Source organism: Salmo trutta, chromosome 9, assembly GCF_901001165.1.
Source record: "Salmo trutta chromosome 9, fSalTru1.1, whole genome shotgun sequence".
Taxonomy (NCBI): Eukaryota; Metazoa; Chordata; class Actinopteri; order Salmoniformes; family Salmonidae; genus Salmo; species Salmo trutta.
In genome coordinates this window covers 39,033,866-39,052,257 of record NC_042965.1, presented here as the reverse complement: position 1 = coordinate 39,052,257, position 18,392 = coordinate 39,033,866, and the positions used below count along the sequence as shown (strand labels likewise).

Genomic DNA, 18,392 nt, shown 5'->3' with positions numbered 1-18,392 from the left:
ATTGTCTCCAGATGATAGATATCAAAGGTAGATGAATATGGCTATTAGGCTATGATGATGATGATGATGGCAGTGATGATGACGATGATGATGGCAGTGGTGATGACGGTGATGATGGTGATGATGATGATGAACATGTAATGAAGATTCTATAGCATGCTTTTATATGGGTCTGAATGTTAAAAATGGCTTACTTTTCTACAGTGGAGAGAGTGCATCATGCATTGATGTTAATGGGAGACTAAGTGAAAATTTGACCTAAGTGGAAGTTATGATTCAACCTATTTTGAGAGGAACATTACTCAACACTTTGTCACCAGGAGGCATAAAGAATGTTCTATTGTACAGCCACTAGAGGTCACTCTCACATGTAATAAAGCACAACTAGCTGATCAGGGGTCAGATTAGTCTCAGGTAGTAAATCACTGTGGCTGCTGAAGTAACTTCCCTTTAAGCAAACTGTTAGTAATCAGCTACAATAGACATTAGAGGGAAGAACACACTAGAAACGTTCACACCTCTAAATACAAAGTGCACTATCTACATCTGTAGGTGAATATGTTAGTCGAATTGGAAATGTGTTTTTGGCATATCCTAACTCCCCCTAAGAGTGGGGTCACGGCCAGCCATTATCAATGGCGACCCTGGCGCAATTGGGGTTAAGTTTATTACCCAAGGGCACATTCACCTTGTCGGCTCCAGGATTCAAACTGGCCCAATGCTTACTGGCCCAATGCTCTAACCACGAAGGTACCTGCAACTTCCCAAGGTTATATAATATCACACAATTTACACATTAATATATCTTAGACTTTTACATTACTTTTAGCTAACAAAAAGAACAATCACTGCATTTTGATGTCTAACTTTAAGCGACTTGAAGCTTCTTCCAGTGTAGTAATCAGTTGATAAATATGATGTAATATAAATATGTGTTAGTGTGGACTGCAGAGTTAGAGAGAGGATGTGTTGTGGTCTTTATAAAACTCTTCTATCCCCCCCTCCCTCCCTCCATCCATCCATCTATCCACCCCTCCCTCCCTCCCTCTATCCATCCTTCCATCCCTCCACCCCTCCCTCCCTCCCTCCGTCCATCCATCCCTCCCTCCCTCCCTCCATCCCTCCCTCCATCCATCCATCCATCCCTCCCTCCCTCCCTCCACCCATCCCATCCATCCCTCCATCCATCCCTCCCTCCCTCCCTCCCTCCCTCCCTCCCTCCCTCCACCCCTCCCTCCCTCCCTCCACCTCTCCATACCTCCCTCCACCCCTCCCTCCCTCCACCTCTCCATCCTTCCCTCCCTCCACCCCTCCATCCATCCCTCCCTCCTTCCCTCCCTCCCTCCATCCATCCAGTGACTAGACCACCTCCACTGACAACACTGAGTTAGTATCTCTCTGTAGTATTTAACTATTTTCCTAGTCTCTCTGTTTAAAAACCTTATTCAATCATGTCTCTACAGTTGGCTCTTCATATTTTCCCTGACTTGTTCTCTTTGTATCAGTTTGGTTTTTTCTGTAGAATATATTTATCCTAGATTTCTCTAATTCTTCTGGTTATTGATCTGTACTTCAACATGCTACATGTGTTTCTCTAACTTAAAGAAATGTGTTAAGGTGTTACAAATGAAATGACAATTTAAATAAAGTTACACTTCTCTTTCTCTTTGATTCTTAATCTTTATTGAGACGTCCTCATGGGCTTTTTATTGACGAGAGTAAAAATGTGTTTCATTCAAGTCAGAATGGTTAATCTGATACAGAGACTAGCAAATAATATTGACATTTAATATTTAAAGTTGTATTTTTTTACATGTCACATTGTAACTGGGCTAACAGCATACATTAGACCCATACAGTAGACCCATACATTAGACCCATACATTAGACCCATACATTAGACCTATACATTAGACTCATACATTAGACTACATGCTGTAGTTTGATGTTATAGTAAATGATTCATGTTATATAACGCCTAAATATTATTCAAATCAGAACAGGTCACATTTGATAGCGATTAGCATAGCAAATACAGATTAGGCTACCCATGTATTGATTTAATAGTTTAAAACCAATATAAAAAAATATATCTTAACAGCTGATAATATATAATCAGAGGATGATATAAAACGTCCTCAACAAAAAGGTCTTTGAAATAACAAACAAAAGTGAATGAGAGAAAATATGAAAGGAAATCATTTGCCCAGAACAGGAGAGAGAACATTTATATATGAAAGGAAATAATTTGCCCAGACCAGGAGAGAACTTTTACAAACACAGATCTCACAGCTCCTCTCTCAGATACAGATTCCGTTCTCGTGGTGGGTTCATCCATGGTCCGAAACGTTTCCATCCGGAAAGCTGAGACCTGCTACCCTGGCGCTAGGATCCCTGACCTAAATTCCATGCTACCGCTACTTATTAGCAAGCACTCCGCCGCTTCAACTGTCATTGTCCATGTTGGGTCTAATGACATTAAACTCCAGCAGTCAGAGAAATTGAGAGACGATTTTAAAACATTGATAAATACGCTGCTGGAATCTGGGAAGCAGTGCGTTGTTTCCGGTCCATTTCCATCCCCACGCTACACGGATATGGTTTTTAGTCGTATACGCCAATTACACACCTGGCTTAAGGGATACTGCTGCACGATGGGAATTCCATTTGTGGATAACTTTGCAGCTTTTACAGACCGACCAGGTCTATTTCTTCGGGACAATTTACATCTTAACAGGTATGGCTCCAGCATCCTCTCCACCAACATGTCTCTTACTCTTGCCTCATGTAGAGCCTTTGATACCTGACGTTGTGTATTTTCGGGGGTTGACTTTTGGGATTGTACGCTCCCCTATCAGACTACGTTCAATGCTCCTCTCCCAGTCTCATTAATTAGTCCCTCAATTACAAATATGGAACAAACTACAGTTAACAACCTTTCTGCAATTCCTAGATTATTGTCCAATCACCGTATTGCGAATACTACTTACATGCAGAGATGTATTGTTAGTAGTAATCTTGTCCCCATAAAATTGAGCTCTGTAAATAGCTCGAAAATGGTTTATTGCTCATCCAGTGCAGCTTCAGGTGCTACCTTGGATACTCCATCTGATATGAATTCCTGTAGCAATGGCATTGGAATAATTCATTTGAATGCTAGAAGCCTGATACAAAAGTTGGACTTTATTGAAATTTTGGTCTCACAATCAAATGTTGACGTATTGGTTGTATCTGAATCGTGGCTGTGTGATTCTGTGCCTGATTCAGATGTTCAGTTGATTGGGTACAATATTTATAGAGCTGACAGAGTTGGTAGAGGTGGTGGTATCGCGATTTATGTAAAATGCTGCCTAAATGTTTATGTGTCCATATCAACCTCTGTCCCAAAGCAATATGAATGTCTAGTTTTAAATTTGGTACTTGGTAATAATGCTCGTTTAACTCTAGGAGGGGTATATCGCCCCCCCTCAGCTCCTCCTTGTACTCTATGCAAATTATCTGATATACTGTCTAATTATGCAAACTCTGAATTACTGATTTTGGGAGATTTTAACCTGGATTGGCTTTCACCAGTATCCGATAAATTAAAAGACATTTGTACTGAGCTAAATCTAACTCAGCTGATAACTAAACCAACCCGTCCCAACTTTAAGAACCCAGTAAAATCTACTCTACTAGACATTATTCTAACAAATACCCCCCATAAATACACAGCCAGTGGGGGTTTTGCAAATGATATCAGTGACCACTGCCCTATTGCTTGTATTAGAGATACCAGGCTGAAACACTCTGATCCCTGTATAATCTCTAAGAGAAATTATAAACATTTCTCACAGCAAGCTTTTACCCTTGACTTATATCGCTCTGAGTTTTTATCCACTTGCTGCTTTCTGGACCTTGCTTTTTTCTCTTCTATTGTTACCTCTATGTCTGATAAACATGCCCCGCTTAAGAAACACAGAGTAAGAAACCGAACCAGTTCTTGGTTCTCTCCTGAATTGTCAGGTCTTTTCCTGCAAAAGAATCGGGCCTGGGCCTTGGCGAGGAAAACAGGTACTTCAGCTGATTGGCTGTTTTTTAGGCAATTGAGAAATAAATGTACTGCAGCTGTCAAAAAGGCAAAATCAAATTACTTCCTTAATGCTATGACAGATTCTGCAGGAGATCCTGCAAAATTCTGGAAAACCGTTAATTCACTGAAACGGGGGAATTCTGCTCTTTCTCTTCCTAAGCAAATTACCTCAGATTCCTGTATCCTAAGTGAAAAAAAATGATATTTGTGATGCTTTTAATAAGCATTTCATCTCTGCTGGTTTTTTATTTGAAAGGAAAAGTGGCCATTGTGGCACTGGCCAGCTAGTTGATTTTTCGTCTTGCTTTTCAACCGTTACTCTGAAAAATGGTAACCCTGTTTTTAGTTTCCAGAAAATAACCGAAGCAGAGGTTCTAGCTGCCCTGTGTGCCATTGATACTAAGAAATCCTTAGGCGCTGACAATTTAGACCCGTTCTTACTTAAGTGTGCTGCACCTATCATTGCTGGTTCAGTGACACACATTTTTAATCTAACATTAAGCACAGGAATTATCCCTAAGGTGTGGAAAGCAGCTTTTGTTCTGCCATTACATAAGGGAGGTGACGGTAGTGATTTGGATAACTATCGACCCATCTCTAGGCTCCCTTGTCTGGCAAAGATCCTAGAATCTATAGTCAACAAACAGTTACAGTCTTTTCTTTCTGCTAACAGTATTCTTAGCACCGATCAATCTGGTTTTAGATCTAAACACAGTACCACATCGGCCACTATGCTTGTTGTAAATGATATTGCAAATGCCTTAGATGATAGAAAGCACTGTGCTGCGTTGTTTGTAGATTTGTCAAAAGCTTTTGACACTGTAGACCATGCTATCCTTTTGAGTAAGCTGTCATCTATAGGAGTGGGCACGGATGCCTGCCGATGGTTTTATGACTATCTTAAAGATAGAACTCAGGCCGTCATGGTCGACGGGGTCAAGTCTGACTCCTTACAGTTACTTAAAGGGGTCCCTAAGGGTTCAATAATTGGCCCACTATTGTTCTCACTTTATATAAACAACATTGGTGATGATGTCAGATATTGTAAATTCCATTTATATGCAGATGACACAGTGATGTACTCTATTGCTCCAACAGCGGACCAAGCTTTAATGCAGTTGGAGTCTGATTTTAGGATACTACAGGGGTCTCTTTTACAGCTTAAACTTGTTTTAAACGCTAAGAAAACAAATGTCATGTTTTTTTCTAGGTCTAAACTCTCAGTTAGAAACACTTTTGTAATCACTAGCTTGGATGGTACTCAAATCAAACAGGTCTCTGCATATAAATATTTAGGGGTATGGTTAGATGATAGCCTTTCTTTTAAAAAACATGTTACTGAATTGGGAAAAAAGCTCAAATTCAAGATAGGGTTCCTTTATAGAAACAGGGCTTGTCTGTCCTCCGTAAATAGAAAACAAATTGTGCAGGCTACTTATGTCCGTTTTAGATTATGGTGATATTATCTATATGCATGCATCGGCAAACACATAAAAACCACTGGATGCTATTTACCATTGTGCACTCAGGTTTATCACGCGTGATAGTTACAAAACTCATCACTGTATCCTTTATCAACATGTGTGTTGGGCCTCTCTATCTGTGAGGCGAGAGCAACATGCTCTCTTGTTTATTTATAAAGCACTTCTTTTAAAACTACCTCCATATATATCATCACTAATTTCTAATAGATATACTCATTTTAAAACCAGATCACAGATGTGGATTACATTAGAGACTCCTGCGGTCTCCACAGAGTTGGGTAGGACTGCCTTTAGTTCCTTTGCGCCTTATTTATGGAACAAACTGCAGATCCAACTTAAGTTAGACACTCTGGTGTCCCTTGCCCATTTTAAATATGTTATGGAGGATCAATATGATGTTATCTGTGATTGTTTCTGTTGAATTGTGTCTTTGTTTTGTATGTTTGAAATGTTCTTGTCTGTATGCCTAAAACTGTATATGTCAACATGTTTACACAGGGCACAGCCGTAAAAGAGATCCAGGTCTCAGTCTGTTTTCCCTGTTAAAATAAAGATTAAAAAAAAAAATACAAAAAAATGACATCATCTGACTATAAACACACATACTGTATTATATTACAGTCTCATAGTTAAACTTTAACAAAATGTATAATTGACTTTTGTCCTCTTAAGTCATAATTCGGTATAATTATTAAACAGACCTTTATCACTGCATGAATTCCCATAGGAAACAGTCAGATGACAGAGACCCAGCAGTACAAAAACCCCTAGCATGACAGCTGAGTCACAACCTAATGACATCACTCTGACTCTGCATACAGCTGAGTCACAACCTAACGACATCACTCTGATTCTCTGGATACAGCTGAGTCACAACCTAACAACATCACTCTGATTCTCTGGATACAGCTGAGTCACAACCTAACAACATCACTCTGATTCTCTGGGTATAGATGAGTCACAACCTAACGACATCACTCTGATTCTCTGGGTATAGATGAGTCACAACCTAACGACATCACTCTGATTCTCTGGGTATAGATGAGTCACAACCTAACGACATCACTCTGATTCTCTGGGTATAGATGAGTCACAACCTAATGACATCACTCTGATTCTTTGGGTATAGATGAGTCACAACCTAACGACATCACTCTGATTCTCTGGGTATAGATGAGACACAACCTAACAACATCACTCTGATTCTCTGGGTATAGATGAGTCACAACCTAACGACATCACTCTGACTCTCTGGGTATAGATGAGTCACAACCTAACGACATCACTCTGATTCTCTGGGTATAGATGAGTCACAACCTAACGACATCACTCTGACTCTCTGGGTATAGATGAGTCACAACCTAACAACATCACTCTGATTCCCTGGGTATAGATGAGTCACAACCTAACGACATCACTCTGATTCTTTGGGTATAGATGAGTCACATCCTAACGACATCACTCTGATTTTCTGGGTATAGATGAGTCACAACCTAACAACATCACTCTGATTCTCTGGAGACAGCTGAGTCACAACCTAACGACATCACTCTGACTCTCTGGGTATAGATGAGTCACAACCTAACGACATCACTCTGATTCTCTGGGTATAGATGAGTCACAACCTAACGACATCACTCTGACTCTCTGGATACAGCTGTCACAACCTAACGACATCACTCTGACTCTCTGGGTATAGATGAGTCACAACCTAACGACATCACTCTGACTCTCTGGATACAGCTGAGTCACAACCTAACGACATCACTCTGACTCTCTGGGTATAGATGAGTCACAACCTAACGACATCACTCTGACTCTCTGGATACAGCTGAGTCACAACCTAACGACATCCCTCTGACTCTCTGGGTATAGATGAGTCACAACCTAACGACATCACTCTGACTCTCTGGATACAGCTGAGTCACAACCTAACAACGTCACTCTGATTCTCTGGATACAGCTGAGTCACAACCTAACGACATCACTCTGATTCTCTGGGTATAGATGAGTCACAACCTAACGACATCACTCTGATTCTCTGGGTATAGATGAGTCACAACCTAACAACATCACTGTGATTCTCTGGGTATAGATGAGTCACAACCTAACGACATCACTCTGATTCTCTGGGTATAGATGAGACACAACCTAATGACATCCCTCTGATTCTCTGGGTATAGATGAGTCACAACCTAACGACATCACTCTGACTCTCTGGGTATAGATGAGTCACAACCTAACGACATCACTCTGATTCTCTGGGTATAGATGAGTCACAACCTAACGACATCACTCTGATTCTCTGGGTATAGATGAGTCACAACCTAACAACATCAATCTGTCTCTCTGGGTATAGATGAGTCACAACCTAACGACATCACTCTGACTCTCTGGGTATAGATGAGTCACAACATAAAGTCCTCACTCTGATTCTCTGGGTATAGATGAGTCACAACATAAAGTCATCACTCTGATTCTCTGGGTATAGATGAGTCACAACCTAATGACATCACTCTGATTCTTTGGATACAGATGAGTTTAATCTCTCTGAGAACAGAGTGTATATTACCCCAAATATAAGGTGACTGTTTATTATCAACAGTCACCTTATCAGAATGATTCATATTCATTAGAAACCAAAGCTCTAATCTCACACACACACACACACACACACACACACACACACACACACACACACACACACACACACACACACACACACACACACACACGCACACCTCACTGAGATTACTTTACTGTTAGAGACACCATTGATTGGCAGATCTATATACCAGTGTTGTCATCATCACTAACCTTTCCATTAGAGAAGAATGGGTAGAGTCTCTCAGTAAATGTATTTCTGAAAGTATAGATGTGTGTCATGTCTTTGGTATCGTAGAAGGACACCTCTCCCCTGTCATAGTCCAGCTGTACTCTGATCCTCAGGGGTCTCCTCTTCAGAGTGAGGGTCCCACCTATTCCTGTTTTATACTGACCCCTGTTCAGCTTTAAAGACCAGACTCCAAACTCTGGGTTAAAATATTGTACTTCCTCCTGCCTGTTGATCGGCTCCTTGGCCACACCTGTATACCAGTGAGGGTGGGCCCCCACCTCCACCTCCCAGCTGAGCTTTCCTGAGCTGAACCCCTCAGAGCCCAGAACTGTGATGCAAATGGTGTTCCTCTCTGGGTTGTCAGGGAGCTGCTGCCTTTTGCCTAAATGTCTCACACTGGTCAGATCATCAGACAGAGAGAGCCAGCGGGAAGCAGTGTTGGGGTCCAGAATCACAGGAGTGTATTTGACAATCCCCTGCATATTCTCCCAGACTCTGAACTGCAGGTTGCTCAGGTATTTGGCCACATCTATCAGTGCTCCTGAGACCAGCTGTGGATCCGGCAGTGTGTACTGGGCTCTGGAGAATGTCTGGGTGTGTTTGTAGCTCTTGAGAAATGGCACCTCTCGTTTCAGGAATTCTTGTTTCACAGCAGTGATGCTTTCTGTGAGAGAAGAGATCTGGTCCTGAATGTTCTTCATCTCTCTGGCAATCGTCTTCCCCTTCTCCTCCTCCTCCCCCAGTGCTGCCAGTCTGGCCTCCTCTTCCTCTCTCAGGAACTGGTGAAGCTTCTCAAACTCCCCTCTGATCTGTCTCTGTGGATACCAGCTGTTTCTTGGAGTATTGAAACATTTTGTTGTATGTGGCCTACTTCACTGACGAGCCGGTAGTCAGTGAAGTATCCCCCGCTGTGCTTGGCGGCCTCGTCCCACACGGTGCAGTACACCATGGTCTGAACGCCCGTGTCACACGGCATCAGCATACGAAACAGGATGGAGTAGGAGTAGATCCAGCTGCTCTGAGAGAGGGAGGGAGAGGAGAGAGGGAGAGGGAGAGAGGGTGGGAGGGAGAGAGGGAGGGAGAGAGGGAGAGAGAGGGAGGGAGAGAGAGGGAGAGAGAGTGTGGGAGGGAGAGAGAGGGAGGAGAGAGAGGGAGGGAGGGAGGGAGGGAGAGAGAGGAGAGAGAGTGTGGGAGGGTGGAGAGAGAGGGAGGGAGGAGAGAGAGAGGGAGGGAGAGAGGGAGGGAGAGAGGAGAGAGAGGGAGGGAGGAGAGAGAGGGAGGTAGTGTGGGAGGGAGGAGAGAGAGGGAGAGAGGAGAGGGAGGGAGGGAGGGAGGGAGAGAGTGTGGGAGGGAGGGAGGAGAGGGAGGGAGGAGAGACAGGGAGGGAGGGAGGAGAGAGAGGGAGGGAGGGAGGAGATAGAGAGAGAGAGGAGAGAGAGAGAGGGAGGGAGAGAGTGTGGGAGGGAGGGAGGAGAGAGGGAGAGGGAGAGATGGAGGGAGAGAGAGAGTGTGGGAGGGAGGGAGGAGAGAGAGGGAGAGAGAGAGGGAGGAGAGAGAGAGAGAGAGGGAGGGAGGGAGAGAGAGGGAGGGAGAGTGTGGGAGGGAGTGAGAGTGTGGGAGGGAGAACCTTTTGAGGATCTGAGGACCCATGCCAAATCTTTTCAGTCTCCTGAGGGGGAATAGGTTTTGTCGTGCCCTCTTCACAACTGTCTTGGTGTGTTTGGAGCATTCTAGGTTGTTGGTGATGTGGACACCAAGGAACTTGAAGCTCTCAACCTGCTCCACTACAGCCCCGTCGATGAGAATGGGGGCGTGCTCGGTCCTCCTTTCCCTGTAGTCCACAATCATCTCCTTTGTCTTGATTACGTTGAGGGAGAGGTTGTTATTCTGGCACCACCTGGCCAGGTCTCTGACCTCCTTCCTATAGGCTGTCTTGTCGTTGTCGGTGATCAGGCCTATCACTTAATGATGGTGTTGGAGTCGTGCCTGGCCGTGCAGTCACAGGGAGTACAGGAGGGACTTAGCATGCACCCCTGAGGGGCTCCAGTGTTGAAGATCAGCGTGGCAGATGTGTTGCTACCTACCCTTACCACCTGGGGGTGGCCCTTCAGGAAGTCCAGGATCCAGTTGCAGAAGGAGGTGTTTAGTCCCAGGGTCCTTAGCTTAGTGATGAGCTTTGAGGGCACTATGGTGTTGAACGCTGAGCTGTAGTCAATGAATTGCATCCTCACGTAGGTGTTCTTTTTGTCCAGGTGGGAAAAGGCAGTGTGGAGTGCAATAGAGATTGCATCATCTGTGGATCTGTTTGGGCGGTATGCAAATTGGAGTGGGTCTAGGGTTTCTGGGATAATGGTGTTAATGTGAGCCATTATTAGGATTTCAAAGCACTTCATGGCAACGGACATGAGTGCTACGGGTCTGTAGTCATTTAGGCAGGTTACCTTAGTGTTCTTGGGCACAGGGACTATGGTGGTCTGCTTGAAACATGTTGGTATTACAGACTCAATCAGGGACATGTCAAAAATGTCAGTGAAGACACCTGCCAGTTGGTCAGCACATGCCCGGAGCACACGTCCTGGTAATCCGTCTGGCCCCGCAGCCTTGTGAATGTTGACCTGTTTAAAGTTCTTGAATCGTATGCAGAGGCTGTAAGACAGATTGGAGGAACTACAGTGATGGAGCTTCCATGGCTGATCCGTTAGTAAGTGGATCTAATGTCGGGGCTGGTGTTTCTGATGGACCTGTCATGGTTTCAAGGTCTGTTCAGAAATCTGACGCTCATGGATGTGTGGTGTGTGGAAGCCCACAGATGTTACTAAGGGTGGAGTGTTACAGCATGACATAGATACAGTTACAGCATGACATAGATACAGTTACAGCATGACATAGATACAGTTACAGCATGACATAGATACAGTTACAGCATGACATAGATACGGTTACAGCATGACATAGATATGGTTACAGCATGACATAGATACGGTTACAGCATGACATAGATACAGTTACAGCATGACATAGATACGGTTACAGCATGACATAGATACGGTTACAGCATGACATAGATACAGTTACAGCATGACATAGATACAGTTACAGCATGACATAGATACAGTTACAGCATGACATAGATACAGTTTAATGGGGTTGGGGAAGGGGTTTTGGGGGAGGGTGTGGTAGAAGTTAGTAGGGATTTATTAGGTTTTAATTGTATTTTCATGGTAGTACAGAATTGGGAAGATCCTGATTGATCGTACATTCCAGCACAGTAGGTGGCGGCATGCACTTAAACGATTGTTTGCGGACCGCTATGATATGACAAAAGAAGAATAGCTCGCTAACCTAGTTCATTTTCATTTCTGAGATTCGCTTGGGCTTTACTAGTGATGAGAGCTGTTTTACCATCCAGTCTTTTCAAGTCCGTGCAATACCTCCTCTTTTTCATCCATTTCAAAAACAAAAAGCAAACTAATGAAGCGATAATCGTGTACAAAATATACATTTTTGTAAGCTACAGCAGCTGGTTAGCCACATAAAAACGGTGTTATGAAGCTGTAGCATTCTGTTCCGCGACACCATCATGCACGACCTACATATATACATGACTCGTCTCAGCGACAGCCAGGAACGAAATCCCAACCAAATAATACTAGAAAACGACTGAAAAACTTATTTCAATACATACTGAGAGCCAACTGGCTGACCTGCTAGATTACGGGGCTGTAAAATGAGCCTTTCAGTTTATTGAACGAGACTGTTGAAAGCGCTGTAATGTTGCAGGAAAAAGATACAGTTATCGAACTGTAATTCCAAGGCTACTTAATCTATTTAAATATGACTTTTTCTGCAAAATGCTATTGTCTAAAAGAGCAACAGATTACCCTGAAGAGCGATACATTCTCTACTAGAAGTAAAAATGTGTCGGAGCCGTATTCTGTTAAATAATAACTGAATGACCCACATGCCTGGAGCGAAATATTCATTATCGGAAAGACCTTTGTTACTTTCACAACAACCGCAACTGCAGAACTTGTTCAATGCCACATCGTCATAACATTGTGCTGATACAAATGAACACAGGAAAGAATGTAGGACAGCTGTCTACTATGAGGTTCAAGTGGAGACAGAGCATCTTGCTCTTAGCAGTTATACTTGTATGCATTTCCGAAATAACTGGTAAGTTGTCATTTTTCAAGTTAAAGATGTAAATAACAGTTTAAGAATACTTTTAATTCTGTCAAGTAGATACATTATTACTGGTTTAAAAGCTCATAACAAGGCAAATACAGAGTCCAACAAATCTGGATGGTCAATAACAGTGTTGTGAATGTAATGTAAACAGTAGATTCATTACCAGAGCACTTTATGTATTTATGTTCAGGAGATAACAGAACTACTTATTTAACAGTATCAGATAGGGCTATTGTCTTACTATTGTATTATTTTGCATATGAAAACTGCTTAGATTGTTCATTTACCATAAAGCCTGTTGAGTATGTCATTACAATCCATTTTTTTAACATATAATTTACTAGTCCAGAAACATTATTTATAATTACCTGAAAATACACTGAACAAAAATATAAATGCAACAATTTCAAAGATTTTACTGAGTTACATGTCATATGAGGAAATCAGTCAATTTAAATACATTCGTTAGGCCCTAATCTATGGATTTCACATGACTGGGAATACAGATATGCATCTGTTGGTCACAGATACCTTTAAAAAAATGGGCCTCACAATGGGCCTCAGGATTTCGTCACAATATTTCTGTGCTTTCAAATTGCCATTGATAAAATGCAATTGTGTTCGTTGTCCATAGCTTATGCCTGTCCATACCATAACCCCACCGCCATCATCTGTTCACAACGTTGACATCAGCAAACCGCTCGCCCACACGACGCCATATGTGTGGTCTGCGGTTGTGAGGCCGGTTAGACGTACTGCCAAATTTCCTAAACTGACTTTGGAGGCGGCTTATGGTAGAGAAATTAACATTACATTCTCTGGTAACAGCTCTGGGGGACAATCCAATTGCACGCTCCCTCAACTTGAGACATCTGTGGCATTGTTGTGTGACAAAACTGCACCTTTTAGAGTGCCATTTTATTGTTCCCAGCACAAGGTGCACCTGTTTAAGGATGAGGCTGTTTAATCAGCTTCTTGATATGCCACACCTGTCAGGTAGATGGATTATCTGGGCAAATGAGAAATGCTCACTAACAGGGATGTAAATAAATTTATGCACATCTTATAGAAATTAGATTATTGTGCATATGAAACATTTCTGGGATCTTTTATTTCAGCTCATGAAACAATGGACAAACACTTTACATGTTGCGTTTATATTTTAGTTCTGTGTACTTTATACATTTCATTTGCTTATAAGAAGTCACACAGCTGACCAAATTACGCAAAGTTTTAGTTCTGGGTTAACCAAGATTAATAAGATTACGATACCAATTACTGTAATTGTTACCATAGTTTTGAATGTAAAACTTTTTTTTTTTTAAATCTGTCAAACAAAATAGTTAACTTTGAGTAAGATAAAAATATTTATCTTCAGGTCAATCATGTGATGGACAGTGTGGTGAAACACGGGGGACGTGTTCATGTCATGCTACATGTGTGTATCTTTCTTCAGGTCAATCATGTGATGGACAGTGTGGTGAAACACGGGGGACGTGTTCATGTCATGCTACATGTGTATCCCTTCTGACCTGCTGTGGAGACTACAGGCAGTACTGTCTCCAGATCTCCCCTTACTCAGGAACCATGATGGGTGGAAGTGTCTTCTCTATCCTCAATGCTACCTTCTATCCAAGCAAGCAAGAGCAGCTCACCTGCAGGTAGGTGTGGGTCACACACACACACATTCTCTCTTACACAACAACAGAGCGGTCTGGTCTTGAGATAATTGTGGGAGGTAAACATCTATGTAGAGTCTAGCTGTAGTGATCTTTGTAACACACATTGACATGTTTGAGATATATCATGGGTTAGCACTGGGATCTTAAATCTTTAACTCAACTCTGTGGTTGGACCCTATAACGTCAATATCTTGAAAGATACCAATTAGTTTAGTCTGTAAACAGCTAATCTTCTCCAACTCCTAACTGTAACCATTAGGATGAAGTGAAAACTGACCTTACTTTAAATCAGTTTCTACCAGGGGCAACCTCATCCTTACTGTAAATCAGTTTTTACCAGGGGCAACCTCATTCTTACTGTAAATCAGTTTCTACCAGGGGCAACCTCATCCTTACTGTAAATCAGTTTCTACCAGGGGCAACCTCATCCTTACTGTAAATCAGTTTCTACACAGGGCAACCTTATCCTTACTGTAAATCAGTTTCTACCAGGGGCAAACTTATCCTTCCTTACTGTAAATCAGTTACTACCAGGGGCAACCTCATCCTTACTGTAAATCAGTTTCTACCAGGGGCAACCTCATCCTTACTGTAAATCAGTTTTTACCAGGGGCAAACTTATCCTTCCTTACTGTAAATCAGTTACTACCAGGGGCAACCTCATCCTTCCTTACTGTAAATCAGTTTCTACCAGGGGCAACCTCATACTTACTGTAAATCAGTTTCTACCAGGGGCAACCTCATCCTTACTGTAAATCAGTTTTTACCAGGGGCAAACTTATCCTTCCTTACTGTAAATCAGTTACTACCAGGGGCAACCTCATCCTTCCTTACTGGAAATCAGTTTCTACCAGGGGCAACCTCATCCTTCCTTACTGTAAATCAGTTTCTACCAGGGGCAACCTTATCCTTCCTTACTGTGAATCAGTTCCTACCAGGGGCAACCTTATCCTTCCTTACTGTAAATAAGTTTCTACCAGGGGCAACCTCATCCTTCCTTACTGTAAATCAGTTTCTACCAGGGGCAACCTCATCCTTCCTTACTGTGAATCAGTTTCTACCAGGGGCAACCTCATCCTTACTGTAAATCAGTTTCTACCAGGGGCAACCTCATCCTTCCTTACTGTGAATCAGTTTCTATCAGGGGCAACCTCATCTTTCCTTACTGTAAATCAGTTTCTATCAGGGGCAACCTCATCTTTCCTTACTGTGAATCAGTTTCTATCAGGGACAACCTCATCCTTCCTTACTGTGAATCAGTTTCTACCAGGGGCAACCTTATCCTTCCTTACTGTAAATCCGTTTCTATCAGGGGGAACCTCATCTTTCCTTACTGTGAATCAGTTTCTATCAGGGGCAACCTCATCTTTCCTTACTGTAAATCAGTTTCTACCAGGGGCAACCCTATCCTTCCTTACTGTAAATCAGTTTCTACCAGGGGCAACCTCATCTTTCCTTACTGTAGCTCTATATGTGTTGTTATGATGTTGAATCCTATCAGTAACCATGTTGTGTTGCAGGTTCAGGGATGAATCCTAACAGTAACCATGTTGTGTTGCAGGTTCAGGGGTGAATCCTAACAGTAACCATGTTGTGTTGCAGGTTCAGGGGTGAATCCTAACAGTAACCATGTTGTGTTGCAGGTTCAGGGATGAATCCTAACAGTAACCATGGTGTTGTGTTGCAGGTTCAGGGATGAATCCTAACAGTAACCATGTTGTGTTGCAGGTTCAGGGGTGAATCCTAACAGTAACCATGTTGTGTTGCAGGTTCAGGGATGAATCCTAACAGTAACCATGTTGTGTTGCAGGTTCAGGGATGAATCCTAACAGTAACCATGTTGTGTTGCAGGTTCAGGGATGAATCCTAACAGTAACCATGTTGTGTTGCAGGTTCAGGGATGAATCCTAACAGTAACCATGTTGTGTTGCAGGTTCAGGGGTGAATCCTAACAGTAACCATGTTGTTGTGTTGCAGGTTCAGGGGTGAATCCTAACAGTAACCATGGTGTTGTGTTGCAGGTTCAGGGATGAATCCTAACAGTAACCATGTTGTGTTGCAGGTTCAGGGGTGACTCCTAACAGTAACCATGTTGTGTTGAAGGTTCAGGGGTGAATCCTAACAGTAACCATGTTGTGTTGCAGGTTCAGGGATGAATCCTAACAGTAACCATGTTGTGTTGCAGGTTCAGGGATGAATCCTAACAGTAACCATGTTGTGTTGCAGGTTCAGGGGTGAATCCTAACAGTAACCATGTTGTTGTGTTGCAGGTTCAGGGGTGAATCCTAACAGTAACCATGGTGTTGTGTTGCAGGTTCAAGGATGAATCCTAACAGTAACCATGTTGTTGTGTTGCAGGTTCAGGGATGAATCCTAACAGTAACCATGTTGTTGTGTTGCAGGTTCAGGGGTGAATCCTAACAGTAACCATGTTGTGTTGCAGGTTCAGGGGTGAATCCTAACAGTAACCATGTTGTTGTGTTGCAGGTTCAGGGATGAATCCTAACAGTAACCATGTTGTGTTGCAGGTTCAGGGGTGAATCCTAACAGTAACCATGTTGTTGTGTTGCAGGTTCAGGGGTGAATCCTAACAGTAACCATGTTGTGTTGCAGGTTCAGGGGTGAATCCTAACAGTAACCATGTTGTTGTGTTGCAGGTTCAGGGATGAATCCTAACAGTAACCATGTTGTGTTGCAGGTTCAGGGGTGAATCCTAACAGTAACCATGTTGTGTTGTGTTGCAGGTTCAGGGATGAATCCTAACAGTAACCATGGTGTTGTGTTGCAGGTTCAGGGATGAATCCTAACAGTAACCATGTTGTGTTGCAGGTTCAGGGGTGAATCCTAACAGTAACCATGTTGTGTTGCAGGTTCAGGGGTGAATCCTAACAGTAACCATGTTGTGTTGCAGGTTCAGGGATGAATCCTAACAGTAACCATGTTGTGTTGCAGGTTCAGGGATGAATCCTAACAGTAACCATGTTGTGTTGCAGGTTCAGGGGTGAATCCTAACAGTAACCATGTTGTTGTGTTGCAGGTTCAGGGGTGAATCCTAACAGTAACCATGTTGTCTTGCAGGTTCAGGGGTGAATCCTAACAGTAACCATGTTGTGTTGTGTTGCAGGTTCAGGGGTGAATCCTAACAGTAACCATGTTGTGTTGCAGGTTCAGGGATGAATCCTAACAGTACCCAGGTTGTTGTGTTGCAGGTTCAGGGGTGAATCCTAACAGTAACCATGTTGTGTTGCAGGTTCAGGGGTGAATCCTAACAGTAACCATGTTGTGTTGCAGGTTCAGGGGTGAATCCTAACAGTAACCATGTTGTGTTGCAGGTTCAGGGATGAATCCTAACAGTAACCATGTTGTGTTGCAGGTTCAGGGATGAATCCTAACAGTAACCATGTTGTTGTGTTGCAGGTTCAGGGGTGAATCCTAACAGTAACCATGGTGTTGTGTTGCAGGTTCAGGGATGAATCCTAACAGTAACCATGTTGTGTTGCAGGTTCAGGGGTGAATCCAAACAGTAACCATGTTGTGTTGCAGGTTCAGGGGTGAATCCTAACAGTAACCATGTTGTGTTGCAGGTTTAGGGGTGAATCCTAACAGTAACCATGTTGTTGTGTTGCAGGTTCAGGGATGAATACTAACAGTAACCATGTTGTTGTGTTGCAGGTTCAGGGGTGAATCCTAACAGTAACCATGTTGTGTTGCAGGTTCAGGGGTGAATCCTAACAGTAACCATGTTGTTGTGTTGCAGGTTCAGGGATGAATCCTAACAGTAACCATGTTGTGTTGCAGGTTCAGGGGTGAATCCTAACAGTAACCATGTTGTTGTGTTGCAGGTTCAGGGGTGAATCCTAACAGTAACCATGTTGTGTTGCAGGTTCAGGGGTGAATCCTAACAGTAACCATGTTGTTGTGTTGCAGGTTCAGGGGTGAATCCTAACAGTAACCATGTTGTGTTGCAGGTTCAGGGGTGAATCCTAACAGTAACCATGTTGTTGTGTTGCAGGTTCAGGGGTGAATCCTAACAGTAACCATGTTGTCTTGCAGGTTCAGGGGTGAATCCTAACAGTAACCATGTTGTGTTGTGTTGCAGGTTCAGGGGTGAATCCTAACAGTAACCA

At 42.9% G+C, this 18,392-nt stretch overlaps 1 protein-coding gene and 1 pseudogene across 1 annotated transcript in view; one reads left to right on the top strand and one right to left on the bottom strand.

The window, feature by feature from the left end:
* Positions 1 to 44: 44 nt before the first annotated feature.
* On the bottom strand, positions 45 to 11,841 carry LOC115199664 (zinc-binding protein A33-like; annotated as a pseudogene).
* A 543-nt stretch (positions 11,842 to 12,384) lies between these two features.
* Positions 12,385 to 18,392, top strand: part of LOC115200521 (sushi domain-containing protein 2) — a 45,416-nt gene continuing 39,408 nt past the window's right edge. The window contains exons 1-3 of the mRNA XM_029763646.1: positions 12,385 to 12,568; positions 13,962 to 14,021; positions 14,100 to 14,244. Of these exons, the coding sequence (XP_029619506.1) occupies positions 12,430 to 12,568; positions 13,962 to 14,021; positions 14,100 to 14,244 (344 nt within the window). The 5' untranslated portion in view covers positions 12,385 to 12,429. The remainder of the gene's footprint in view (positions 12,569 to 13,961; positions 14,022 to 14,099; positions 14,245 to 18,392) is intronic.